Genomic DNA, 14578 nt, shown 5'->3' with positions numbered 1-14578 from the left:
TACCAAGTTTATTTATCTCATACAGTGTAATTCTCATGTACGCTAAGAAATCTGATGTATGCATCTAATTAAATAAGCTTTCAGAAGTTTTGTTTGCAATGAAATTATTAAACCAAAATTTTAAAAACGTTAAGGATAGTTGTTGCTTGCAGTGAAATCATTTAGATACGTTAAGCCAGGGATAGTCAACTTGCGTTTGCTGGCAGGGGCTCATGGGAATTGTAGTCCATGGACATCTGGAGGACCACAGGTTGACTATCCCTGCGTTAAGCAATTTTGTCACTGTTTCTTGTTTTTATTTAGGGAGCTAATGCTGCTTTTAGCCATTTCAAAATGAACCAAACTGGCATATTTAAATAATAAGTATCTACAATGACTCCTAACATTTGTTTATAAACAACTGCTACTGTGCAACTGTTTTTGAATCTGAATTTTGTGAATTGACATTATGGAAAACCTCCAGCTGATCTGCTGAATCTCAACAATGTTTACTTAGAAATAAATATTACACCTTTTAATGGGGGTGATTCTAGTTAAACAAGACTGAGTGAAAAGAATCATCCAAGTTCAAAATTTAAAAAAAACCTTTAAAGATGGAACTGTAGGTTGATCAAATGCTGACAGTGATAGTTCATTCATGTAAACAGGTACAGCGAGTTTCTTTGTGAAGGCAATAATTACTTGCCACTAGTTTCTTTCAATCAAAACATAACAAAACATTTCTGCTGAAGCCTAAAACCTAACAGCGCAACTAAGCATCTCCTTTTAGACATGTATTTAAATCAGTATTTTGGGTATCAGTGGCAGATTCAAATACCTAGGGGAAAAAAAAACTTTACATATTACAAGTCACAGAGCTGAGGGCTGTCTTTATGTTCATTTGCTCCATCTGAATCAACTGTCAAGAGTCTGGAGAGATACAAGACAATTTTGAAAACAATCAGAAAACTTCCTCCCAAATGACAACTAACCCCAGAGTGAATATTAAACCCAAGGGCTGACAGTAGAAAAAAGAGAAGTATTGGCTGTGGCTACAAGGGGTTCAACATTCACATTATTTTTTTTAACACTGGGGAAGCCAAAACAAAACCAAGTTGGAAAAAGTGAACCAGCTTGTTCAGTCGGCTAGCCGAAAGACAGCATACATATAACACGGCCCTGGAAACACCGACGCCCCCCCCCCCCCTCTTTCCTGATTTTAAAGGGTTTTCAAACGCGGCTGAAGTCCTTGCACCAGCAAAACAAACACCGAAGCAGCAGCAGCAACAGCAGCAGGCAGGCCATTGTCAAGGGCCTGGGAGAAGCCTGGCTCTCCCCAGATCCCCACTGGCGGCGGGGGGGGCGGAGGGGGTTGGCGGGCCCTCCTTCCTCCCTCTCCCCTGAGCCCCCCCCCCCTTCGCCAGCGGCGAGCGGCTCCCCGCCCTCGATGGCGGCCAAACGTCGGTGTGCGAGGAAGCCACTGACAGGCGGGGGGAGGTGGGGGGAGAGAGAGCAGCAGTTTGCCCGGCCAGGCCGAGGCCGGCGGCTCCCCTTGCCGCCGCCGCCGCCTCCTCCTCGTCGTCTAGGCCGGGCCGGGCAGGCCCCGCGACGTCGCCTCTCCTCCCTGTCTGCCTCCCTCACTCACCGGGAAGGCTCGGATCCGCATCTTGGTGTCCTTCCGGCTGCCCGTCCCCTTGCTCAGGTTCGACATCTTCGGGCCCGGCGGGAGCGGCGCCCCCTTCCTGAGGGGCGGGGAGGGGGAGGGAAAGGGGTCGGGAGGAGGGAGGGAGGGAAGGGGGGAGGAGAAGCCCCCTCTTGGCGGCGGCGGTGGCGGCGGCGGCGACCTTCCCTCCGGGCGGCGAGCGCAGAGGCCAGGCGAGGCGGGCCCAGGTCAGGAGGCGGCAGTCCCGCTTCGCAGTGGCGGCAGTGGCGGCGGCGTCTCCCTCAGCCTCCTTCGCCTCCTCCTCCTCCGCCGCCGCCGCGATGGCGGCCAAACATCGCTCAGTGCGCAGGGCCGAGCAGGGCCCCCTCCCCTCCCCTCACGCAGAGGCACAGACGGATCCGGCGGGGGCGGCGGCGAGAGGAGAGGAGAGAGGGGGAGGGAAGAGGAAAGGGAGGAGCGCGGCCGGCAGGGAGGGGGGGGAGCGCGGGCGGGGGCGCCTCGGGAGTTCTCGCGAGAGCTCAGTGGCCTTTCGGCGAGACTAGGAGGGGAAGGGCTGTTTTCCTTCTCTCTTCTCTTCTGCGGCTGCGTCTCCTGGGGGAGGTTGGCGTCGAAGGGGAAAGGGGCGGCGGCGAGGGAGCTCCGTGGGCACGTGACAGGAGTGCGCGCGGGAGGAGGGGCCTCGCGCTCTCTTCGCGTGTCGTTCTTTTTAAAAACTGAACTCGCGTTGGGCTAACACGTTTTCGCATGTACACACGTTTAGAAAAGGGCAAGGGTGGTCATTAGACGTCCGAAGAGGCGCTAGTGAAGCGGCGGCTTTTAGAGTCGCGGTGTCCCGTCCTGTGAGAATCAGCCCATAGAAGAGTTGATTTGGCAGTGTGGGGCTCGGATGGATGGGGACCGTGAGCCATTTGGAGACCCTCGGCCACACCTATGTCACAGGGTCTTAAGGGTCACATGGAAGAAAGTACTTTGAGTCCCCATTGGTTGTGTGCACTTGGAATACATAATGTGTACCTCTCTGCTCGTGGTAAACTTTGTCCGAACTGAAAATGTGTTTTGGCTGTAAATAGAAGCTGAGAACATTTAACATCTGGAGTTGGAGATCTCCAGGTGGGATCTTGGCATTCCCTGGCATTACTGCTGATCTTCAGACTCCAAACTATCACCCCTGGCGGGGAGGGAAAGTATGCTTTGGAGGATGGGTTCTGTGGCACTGTACCCCACTGGGGTCCCTGCCACCCTCAGACTCCACTCCCAGATCTCCAAGAGGTTCCCAACCTGGAACTGGCAACCTTGACATCTGCCTCCAATCTGAGGTTATCTTTGAAAGGTGCCAATGAAGCTCAAGAGGATGCATCCACGTGGACATAATCAAGACCTAGGTTTCTTGTCTCATTACCAATGCAGATTTTTCCATCACCACTACTGTGCATATCACAACTAATCCAGTCACACCTGCTATTGTTATTTGCCCACTAATGACACTTATTATCTGAAATCACTCCTCTCCAATAGTTAGGACAGATGGATTCATATTCTAGTTTCACAACAACCCAGAATAACCAACGATGGGCCTGGAGGGAGTGGGAAGCCATACAAATCCTTGGGGGGGCCGAGGCTCTAGTTTAAACTTGGGGGGGGGCAGAGCAGCATAGGCCTTCTCTGGCTAGGTTTCTGGCATATGGGATGGGGGTGACAAGATGGCATAGACCTGCCCTGTTTCTACAGGCTTCCTTTGGTGTAGAGCAAACTGGTAACCAGCCCAGAATGCAGTTATGGATCAGATCACATTTCATCTGAAAATATTTCTGTGCTGTGCTGTTACTTCCTGTACTTTGGGTGATGGCACTTCTGGGGGCCCAGCAGGAAGGTATGTTTTACTTGAATGGTATAAAGCCTTGAAGCCTCAACAATAAAAAGGTTGAGAAAGGCCATTCTAGTTGTATCTGAAGAAGTAACTAGTGACTCATGAAAGCTCCTGTCCTGACATAAATTTGTTTAGCTTTTAAGTATTTTCTACTGCTACAGACAAAAATACTGATACATGAGCATGAAAGTTCAGATGAGTGTATTTGGGTAAATATAAAAGGAGTAGGAAACGAGAGTGGTATTATTGTGGAGGTCTGCTATAGATCACCAAGCCAGTCAGAGGACTTGAATGAGATACTACTAGATCGAATTACACAATTTTCAAAAAAGGAGGAAACAGTGGTCATGGGTGACTTCAATTACCCAGATATCTGTTGGAAGACCAACTCTACTAAAAATACAAACTCCGACAGCTTCATTTCCCAGAAAGTAGAGAGGGGAACCAGGGGCTCTGCTATTTTAGACTTGATTCTCGTCAACAGGGAAGAACTAGTATATGAGGTGGAAGTAGTGGGCACACTTGGTAGTAGTGACCATGTGCTTTTGGAATTTTCAATTGTGGGAAAGAGAAAACCTTTACCTAGACATACGTATAGACTGGACTTCAGGAAAGCCAATTTTAATAGGCTTAAAGGTATGTTGGGTAGAGTCCCGTGGTCAGAAAGATAGATGGGAGTCCAAGAGGGCTGGGAACTTCTTAAAAATGAAATACTGAAGGCTCAATCACAAACCATTCCCTGAAGATGGAAGGAGCCTAAGAAAGCCAAGGTGGCTCCATAAAGAGCTGTCAAATGATTTGAGGAATAAAAAAAGAGGCATTTAAGAGATAGAAGGAAAGCCTAATTACCAAGGATGAGTATAAACAAATAACCAATAATTGTAGGGATAGCGTTAGGAAAGCTAAAGCTCAATATGACCGTTTATGCACTGGGAACTTCTCTGCCCCAGCTCCCGTGCAGGAGCACAAATCAGGGGTGGATGAGGTACACCAGGCCAAATGCTCCCCCAATATGGGTGCAGGAGGAAGTGGAGCAACCTGCCAGGACTAAAACTCCAGCCTGCAGCCTGGCATGAAACCTCCAGTGCATAAACGGTCTATGAGAGGCTAGCAAGAAGTGCTAAACATAGCAAAAAAGGCTTCTTTAGTTAAATTTCAAGTAAGAAACAGAGTAGGGACATGGTAGGACCACTGCGAGGACAAGAAAGTTATAACAAATGATGAAGAGAGAGCTGAACTGCTTAACTCCTATTTCTCCTCAGTCTTCTCTTGTGAGGGAAATAGTGCTCAATGTGGAAAAAACATAACACAACAGGGGAGATGGGAATGGTGGCCTAGGATCACTGTTGGGGCAGTCTACAAACACCTAGTTTCTTTAAATGAAACAAAATCTTCTGGGCCAGATGAATTGCATCCACCTCTGTTCATTCTTTTTGACACTTGGAGAACAGGTGAGGTGCCAGATGATTGGAGGTAGGCAAATGTTGTCCCCATCTTCAGGAAGGGGAAAAGAGGATCCAGGTAACTATCGACCTGTCAGCTTGACATCTGTAGCTGGCAAAATTTTAGAACAAATCAACAGTCAGTCCTTGAGCAGCTGGAACTGAAAGCTGTGATTTCTAAGATTCAGCATGTGTTTCGCAAGAACAAATCATGTCAGACCAACCTTATCTCTTTGTTCGAGAAAGTGACTAACTTGCTGGATCAGGGGAATGCTGTGGACATTGCTTATCTGGATTTCAGTAAAGATTTTGATAAGGTTCCACATGATATTCTTGTTGACAAGTTGGTAAAATGCGGTATGGATCCTAATTCTGTCAGGTGGATTGATAACTGGTTGACAGATCGTACCCAACGGGTACTTTTTAATGGTTCAGCATCCTCTTGGAGAAGAGTGACAAGTGGAGTTCCCCAGGGATCTGTCCTGGGGCTTGTGATGTTCAACATATTTATAAATGATTTAGATGAGGGTTTAGAGGGGATACTTATTACATTTGCAGACAATACTAAACTGGGAAGGGTAGCAAACACAACTGAAGACAGAATCAGAATATAGGATGGTCTTGATAGGCTTGAGAAGTGGGCTAAACTGAATAAAATGAAGTTCAATAGGGACAAGTGTTGGGGGAACTTGGTTTGTTTAGCTTGGAGAGGCGATGACTGAGAGGGGATTTGATAGACATCTTCAAATATTTAAAAGGCTGGCACATAGAGGATGGAGCAGAGTTGTTTTCTCTTGCCTCAGAAGCACGGACCAGAACCAATGGGATGAAATTAATTCAAAAGAAATTCCATCTAAATATCTGGAAGAAGTTCCTGACAGTTAGAACAGGCTTCCTCGGGAGGTGGTGAGTTCTCCATCTTTGGAAATTTTTAAGCAGAGGCTGGATATCCATTTGTCGGAGAGGCTGATTCTGTGAAGGCAAAGCGGTGGCAGGTTACAGTACATGAGCAATAGGGATGTGAGTGTCCTACATAGTGCAGGGGGTTGAACTAGATGACCCATGAGGTCCCTTCCAACTCTATTATTCTATGGTTCTGTGATTTCTATCCATCTTGCTCTAGCCTCAAGATTTCGCCATAAATCATGTACTAATTTAAGGTGTGCATTTTGAAATTATCAGATTGCAAGGATTGATAGATTTCTCAGCTTGTTTCAAACTGCTACTCTTGAAGCATGCTTAAGAAATGAGGACAGCGTTTGAGGCAATCCCTTCGCTGTAAGAGGCTACATACAAGTCTCACAAATGAGAGTGAAACTAATAAGGAACAACCCTTTGTAAAAAATAGAATTTGGAAACTGATGGAGAGCCTGGTTTTCCAAAAGTTCTGGATTTCCGTCAAGAATATGGTTTAGGTTTTTAAAGAGCTGAGCAGAGGTTTTTTAGCCATGCAGCAGATGCAGGGAATAAATTTTAAAAATTACAGATAGCCCAAATGGTGTTAAGACACCATCAGAGGTAGAGGAAGGGCTCCTGCCACACACTCCAGACATTTCCCCACACTTTAATGATGTGGAGGGTTATTGTCACCTCCTTGCTGCACCACATACAGTATTCTGTGCATGTGAGCACAAGAAAAATAGGGAAATAATTCTCCCCTGTGCCATTTCTACACAGGAAATGGAGGAGGGGGGAGCTCTTCCTCCACCTATGGGGGTATTTGGAACCCATTTGGGTTCTTCAGTTTTAAAGAGCCATTCCCTCTAGATCCAGCTCTTTGAAAATGTAAATGTGTAGAGCCACAATATCCAGTCCCGAGTAGAGATTTTGTAGGTCAAAACAGATACAGTAAAAATCACAGATCTTTGGTCATCTGGAAAATAAAAATTACACACAAACAGCTCCAGTTCAGGTCAGAGCTATAATTTCTCAGTTTCTGTAATTGAAAGTGGGCACCCCAAATGGGTATTAGGATATTCAGAAGAGGAAATGTGGATTGCTATTCTAGAAGAAATGCTTTAGAATTTGTAACTGTGATCTGATTTACAAGATTGGTGTTTTTGTGCAACCCATTTCATTCATTCATTCATTCATTCATTCATTCATTCATTCATTCATTCATTCATTGGATTTATATCCCGCCATTTTCTGGGGACTCATGGCAGTTTACATATAAAGCAGTAAACCCCCCAATAAAACTAACCAACACCTTAAAAGCTTAAACAAGACAGCGGCAGTCTCCAATCCTCCCCAATCTTCAACCAATAACGGCTAGGTGGGAGTTCTTCTGATGGTACAACAGCAGGTGGAGTAGGGCCCAAGTTTATCCAGACCCCAGCCTCAACCAAAGAGCTCCATCTTACAGGCCTTATGGAACTTAGACAGCTTCATCAGGGCCCTCAGCTCTTCTGGGAGCTCATTTCACCAGGTTTGGGCCAGAATCGAAGAACCCAGAGGGTACTTGTTAATGGTTCAGCATCTTCTTGGAAAAGAGTGACAAGCGGAGTACCCCAAAGATCTGTCCTGGGGCCTGTGTTGTTCAACATATTTATAAATGATTTGGATGAGGGATTAGAGGGGATACTTATTAAACTTGCAAACACAACTGAAGACAGCAACAAAATACAGGATGATCTTGATAGGCTCGAGAAGTGGGCTAAACTGAATAAAATGAAGTTCAATAGGGACAAATGTAAAGTTCTGCATTTAGGTAGGAACAAAACAAATACACCAATATAAGATGGGGGGGGGGTCTTGTCTTGGCAGCAGCATGTGCAAAAAGGATCTAGGAGTCTTAGTAGACCATACATTGAACATGAGTCAGCAGTGTGACTCAGTGGCTAAAAAGGCAAATGGGATTTTGGGCGGTATCAAACGGTGTATCGTGTCCAGATGACGGGAGGTGATGGTACCGCTTTGCTCTGCTCTGGTTCGGCCTCACTTGGAGAACTGTGTTCAGTTTGGGCACCCTTATTGAAGATGGATGTTGACAAACTGGAACGTGTCCAGAGGAGGGCAACTAATATGGTGAGGGGTTTGGAGACCAAGACATATGAAGAAAGATTGGGGGAGCTTGGTCTGTTTAGCCTAGAGATGAGACGACTGAGAGGGGATCTGATAACAATCTTCAAGTATTTAAAAAGGTGTCATATGGAGGATGGAGCAGATTTGTTTTCTCTTGCCCCAGAGGGACAGATTAATTCAACAGAAATTCCATCTAAACATCCAGAAGAAGTTCCTGACAGTTGGATCAGTTACTCGGTGGAACAGGCTTCCTCGGGACTTGGTGGGTTCTCCCATCTTTGGATATTTTTAAACAGAGGCTAGATAGCCATCTGACAGAGAGGCTGATTCTGTGAAGGGAAAGGGGTGGCAGGTTACAGTAGATGAGCGATAGGGATGTGAGTGTCCTGCATAGTGCAGGGTTTTGGACTAGATGACCCATGAGGTCCCTTCCAGCTCTATGATTCTATGATTCAATGAACCTAAATGGGACTGGGACCCTTGAAAGAGTACCACCTAGTCTAGAGTACCAGCTAATATCTTCCTTGAAAGCTCTGTTCTCAGAACTCCTGCCTTGAGAGATGAAGGAGGTGGCACCCAGAGACAGGGCTTTTTCAGTGGTGGGACCTCATCTGTGGAATTCTTTCGCCCTCGAGGCTTGTCTGGCACATATGTTACACTTTTTTTAGGTCCAAGCCAAAACACTTCTATTTATCCAGGATTTAATGAAGGGATGATCTTTTAAAATTGTTTTTGCAGACTGCTTGAAACCTGAGCACTGTTTTATGAGACTTTGTACGTTCTGCTGGATTTCTAATACTGCGTTTTTAACTGTTACTTATTTTTTATGATTTATGATGATTTATGCTTTCATTCTATGTTATTGTAAGCCATCCTAAACAGATTATCTGGAGAGGTGGCATAGAAATTTTCTAAATAAATAAATCTGTAAGCAAATCAAACGAAAAACCTGCATCAGTTTACCGTATTGATTTTGACAATGGGAAAGACAGCCAAGGGATGGAAAGAGACTTTCCCAATAAAAAAAACAACATTTTTTTTAGAAGTTTCCATCCCTTGCATCTACAAACACAGTTTTGAATGTGTAATGCTGCAATTCTAAGCAGAGTTACACCCTTTAGCTCATTGACTCCAGTGAATTCAGAAGGGTGTAACTCCTCAGGATGGTACTCTTTGATGGCTCAATAACTGTTCAAAAATTCCCCCACACGTTTTGTTTTCAAGTTTCCTACTTCTGACTTCCTATTCAGTGATGTTATGGAGGTATTTGATATATACAGAGACTAAAAGAGGTGAATCTATCATGTACACTCTCAATTCACAGCATTTGGAGCTTATTCATGTAGATGGGCTGGAGGACTAAGCGTGTTTGCCACCATAAAAATATTGCTGCTTGTAATGTATTTGTATAAGAAATTATTCAGGCTTGTAAATATTCTACACAATTATAGATGAGACCTTCAATACTGATCAATATAAATTCACTTTAGTTCAAAACACCTTGCGTCCTCACGAGGATCAATATCTAGTTCTAGTAGGCCATGGATTGTATGATCACTAAATAATAATAATGGAGCTAAGAACAGCCATGGGATTTCTCTGCATGCATACACACTTGAGCGAAATCTTAGGTTTGCTGAAAAATTTGAAATCTTAAAAAAACCCTCTAAAATAATAAAAATAGAATTTATAGCTTTAAGAAAGCAATGCACACTGAGCACGCAGTGGAGGGTTGCTAGGCAACTCATCAATATCACAGAGCCTTCCAAGCCTTGGTTTTTGTAAAGCAAAGCTATGAGGGGCAACAGGGGTAGCCAAAACTATCCTGGATAAAGTCCTGTCCTTCTCCCCTGTTATGTCCCTTGATGCAGGTGGGCTTACCAGACTTGACATCCATAGTACAACTTTTGCAACTCTGTCATACTTCTCCTGGGGAGAGGCTGCCAGAGGGAGACAAGGGATGCAGGTAAAGGTAGATTGGCTTGTGAGTAGAAAGGAAAGAAGGAAGCAGGACAAGGGAAGAGACTGTGAGGCTGCTGGGAAAAGGGAAATAGAAGTCATGGGGGAAGGGAAAATGAGATGCCTCTTGTGGGTCCTGAATTTTACTAGCTGGCTGCATGTGAAGAAGTGGGGAATCAAACCCAGCTCCCGGATTAGAAGCCACCATTCTTAACCGCTACACCATGCTGGCACTCACACTGGCAAAGGGGGAACAATTAACCCCTTTATTATCCAACACATGTTCCATGTCTGAGGTCCCACCACAGCAACTTTGTGCATTGGGAGAATGGATAACAGACTGTAGTTTGGCCCTATTGTGATCTTTTTATTCTGTGATTCAAAGCTAGTTATAGGATAGATGCAGCTACAAATTCCAAGGCACCTGAGAGAGACCGTGGGCCAGTCCCTTTCTTCAGCTTATTCTGCCTCACAGGTGGGGTGGCAAACAGCCTTAAAGGAATCTTAATAGGATGTTATTTGTCAATTGTCATTATTTACTTCCATCCCCTGAAAAGCTTCAATTACCCTTTTCTACACATTAAAAGAACAGAACATTTTCACTGCAGCTTCTTGGCAGCCATACTCATGAAGATAAAATGGGAATAGAAGGGAACCCTCTGCTTTCTTGAAATTAGTGGTTCAAGAGTGAGGGAAGAAAAAATAAGAAATAAAGAAAAAGAAATAATAAACATCCTCTATTTTTAAAAAGTTCTATTTCCTGCATCTTTCCTGAGTTATAACACCTATAGAATGCTCCTCTACCATTCTTCAAAGTCCATTTAAGTTTGCACTGACTGCTTCAGTGACTCCATCCAGCCACCTCATTCTCTGTCGTCCCCTTCTTCTTTTGCCCTCAATCGCTCCCAGCATTAGGCTCTTCTCCAGGGCGTCCTTCCTTCTCATGAGGTGGCCGAAGTATTTGAGTTTCATCTTCAGGATCTGGCCTTCTAAGGAGCAGTCAGGCCTGACCTCCTCTAGGACTGACCGGTTTGTTCACCTTGCAGTCCAAGGGACTCGCAAGAGTCTTCTCCAGCACCAGAGTTCAAAAGCCTCAATTATTTGACGCTTGGCCTTCCTTATGGTCCAACTTTCGTAGCCATACATTGCAACTGGGAAGACCATAGCCTTGACTAGACGCACTTTCATTGGCAGGGTGATGTCTCTTCTTTTTAAGATGCTGTCTAGATTTGCCACAGCTTTCCTCCCCAGGAGCAAGCGTCTTTTAATTTCTTTGCTGTAGTTCCCATCTGCAGTGATCTTGGAGCCCAGGAAAATAAAATCTGTCACTACCTCCATTTCTTCCCCATCTATTTGTCAGGAATTGAGAGGGCCGGATGCCATGACCTTCGTTTTCTTGATGTTGAGTTTCAAGCCAACTTTTGCACTCTCCTCCTTCACCCGCATCAAGAGGCTTAAAGCCAAAAGCTGAAAAAAATTGCATAGATTGCCTTAAAGTAGATGGTCTATGGCAGTGATCCCCAACCTTTTAATCACCGGGGACCACTCAACGCCTTTTACTGAGGCCCGGGGGGGGGGGATAGTTTACTCCTCTACTCTCAACCACTGCCCTAACTCTCTCTGATCGCTATGGTAATGTTTAAACATCCCTTCAAAATAAGATACAGACACACCACAACAATGAACATAAGGAACATTTTATTTTCATGGAAATTTTAACTCATGACAATGACAAATCAATGGGAACCCTGAGCTTGTTTCTCTGCCACGAGATAGTCCCATCTGGGAGTGATGGGAGACAATGACACCCGAAGTGTGTTGTAAAGGGCCGGGGGGGGGAATGAATTCCTTGACCACTGGGGCAGACTGTTTTGCAATAGCTGTGACCATTCCGGGATCATTCCGAAGAATGAAAAGATGGTGTGGAGGAACTGCTACTCAGTGATGGTGGTTCCACAAGGCTCTTTTCTTCCCCATGCTATTTAACATTTGCATCAAACCAGTAAGGAAAGTATTTCAGAGTTTTGAGACAAGCTCTCATCCTTAAGTTGATGATATTTAGCTGTATCTGTCATTCCCCCCAGCCCCTCACCATCAGATTTCAAAGAAGGAGTGCAAACCATGGACTCGTCTGGAATCAGTGAAGGGTCGGATTTAGTTGAAACTTAATCCAGTCTTGACAGAAACACCGTTGGCCAGAGATAATACTGATTTAGGTATACACCATATTTTGCATTAGAATACTTTTCCTGTAAGGAATCAGATTTGCAGGTTAGGATGGTCTTGACCCTAGGGTTGCTCAGGTTGGCCAAAGCATAGGAGTTTCTGTTACTAGGAAAGCTGAGCTTACCTATGGGAGGTGCACATGGCCACAATTAAACATGTCCTAGGGGGCAATGCTTAACAGGTATATTTGGGATCTGGCTTACTCTCAGAAAATTGTTTATTGTAGCTAGAGTGATATCAAGGAAAGGAAGCTTAGAGAGCCATCCTAAGCAGGATTACCCTGGGGTCTATTCCATTTGATTCAGCAAAGTGTTCTTAAGGTGGCATTGTTCATACGCTGTACCTGGACTGGCCTCTGAAAAGCATCCCCAAAACTACAATTGGTACAGAATACACTGATGAAAATCCTGAGGGAACGATCACTATGAACTTAAAACTCCAGTGTTGTTCCATCTCCAGTGCATTCCAACTGGTCTGTATTCACAATGCAAAGTGCTAATTGAAAAAATCCCTAAATAGTTGGCCATAATATCTGAAAAGCTTCCTCCACCTATGCAAAACCTGTGATTTTTAGATGTTCACTTGGAATCCTGCTCTGCGTGCCTTTGCTGAAAGAAGCAAACCAAGTAGCCACATAAGACAAGGTCTTTACCCATGGAACTTTCTTCCCTAAGAAATTTACCTTGTGCTTTTATGGTTTTATTTTGATGCAATTAAAACATTAAAACATATTACATTAATTGCCTTGCATGCATTACTGCAGAGAGTCAGGTTAAAATATACTAAATATATTAATCTTGTAATTTACAAGTATTCAGAATTTTAGTGTTCCCTAGAAAAGAAACCACATAACAAATCTTTCTTTATTATTGTCCTGATAAATGCTAGTGGTAAAAATGCTGAAAATGTGGTGTTATTGTGAGTGGATAAAGTTACAATCCCATCTGCTAAAATTCAGAACACTGAAAGCGATGGGTGCTTGGATTTCACTGAGGCTTAGTTCTGAATCCACAGGTATATAAGGATGGTGCAAGCTTCCTACTTATGTGCTGGACTGTACCCATCATTTTTATTGGTACATCTTGTCCTGGTTTCATTGACTCACCCTGTCAGGGTGAACCAAGCCAGGTTGGAGAAAAACAACTTCCATCTTGTTCTACTAGATCTTGTTCTTCCAGGTGTCCAACATACTGTGAAGAATTCCTGGTGGCCTGCTGCCATGTGATATGCCTTGAAAGGAAGCACTTGTGATCACAAGTTAGCTTGCTATAATTATTGCATTATCCCGTGACACATTTTTGAAACAAGTCTAGCCAGAGAAGCTATGTAACACTGAAACACATGGGTGGAGTTGGGTGTTAGCATGCTAACCTCCATGATTACCTATGGTAGATATTTCTGTTTCCATACAGCACTCTCACTGCACAAGCACTCACCTCAGTTGCAGCAGCCTTGTATGCATTCCTGGGCCAAGTTAGAATATAATTAGCAGTTTGTTCTGTCTCAAAGTGCCATGTTCCTGGGGAAGTGTACTTTTGGAACTGAGGAACACAAACTCTCATACTGGGCATATGGTGTGGCAAAATTCCAAAGATTAGCAGAGCCAAGATGAAGAAAGTAGCATAGTCAGGGCAGAAAAGGTTCATTCTGGCTTCAAGCAGAAAGGAGCAGGCAAGGACTTAATTCCTAAGTGTAAATACTGTATAAATGTAAAAACAGTGACCAAGTATCTAACAGTCTGCATATCTAACCTAGAACAGGTTAATGAGGTCCAGACTATTCAGTTAGTTCTCACTATGGCATTTGATGGCACATTGCAAAGTTCCTAATGTCAGGTTTGGCTACGGCCCCATGTACTCTTTGCTCAGAATGCATGCATAAGAGACAGGTGGTTCCATAGAAACGAGTAGACTGCCCTAAGGTGTCACCAAATAATGCTCCATTGAAGGACTCATTTGTCACTTGATTCCCACCACAGTACTTGGGTTAAAGGATGTTTTTATGGGATGCAACCATCTGTGAAAATGTATCAAAGTGACAGGCTAATCAGGTATTGGACTATCCAGAACAGATGGTGAATTAGACGCCTGAGTGGACAGGAAGGCTGCTTGCAAGAAATACCATGTCATGGAGCTACATAAAGTGCAAATCATTTTAAATAACCCATAGAGCAATCCTAAACCTTGTCTTTGAGGCTAAACTCTAAGCCACATTAATGCCTAGATATGCCAGGATAACTCAAAACGTGCCAGCACTAGGACTGAACTCCAGGTTGGGAAATTCCTGGAGGTTTTGAGGTGGAGCCTCAGAAGGGTGCAGTTTGGGGAGAGGAAGGACTTATTACGGTATAATGCCAAAAATTCTCCCTTCCCAAACGACTAGAGACAATGCCCATCACACCCAGGAATACAAGGGGCA

The 14578-nt window shown here is 44.5% G+C and overlaps 1 protein-coding gene across 1 annotated transcript in view; it reads right to left on the bottom strand.

Annotated features, from left to right (window-relative positions):
* CUL3 (cullin 3) overlaps positions 1 to 2129 on the bottom strand; it is a 49360-nt gene extending 47231 nt beyond the window's left edge. The window contains exon 1 of the mRNA XM_077348883.1: positions 1625 to 2129. Within this exon, the coding sequence (XP_077204998.1) occupies positions 1625 to 1690 (66 nt within the window). The 5' untranslated portion in view covers positions 1691 to 2129. The remainder of the gene's footprint in view (positions 1 to 1624) is intronic.
* Between the last annotated feature and the right edge of the window lie 12449 nt (positions 2130 to 14578).

Source organism: Paroedura picta, chromosome 8 (genome assembly GCF_049243985.1).
Source record: "Paroedura picta isolate Pp20150507F chromosome 8, Ppicta_v3.0, whole genome shotgun sequence".
Taxonomy (NCBI): domain Eukaryota; kingdom Metazoa; phylum Chordata; class Lepidosauria; order Squamata; family Gekkonidae; genus Paroedura; species Paroedura picta.
Note: the sequence above shows the minus strand (reverse complement) of the source record. Positions and strands in the feature narration are given on the sequence as shown.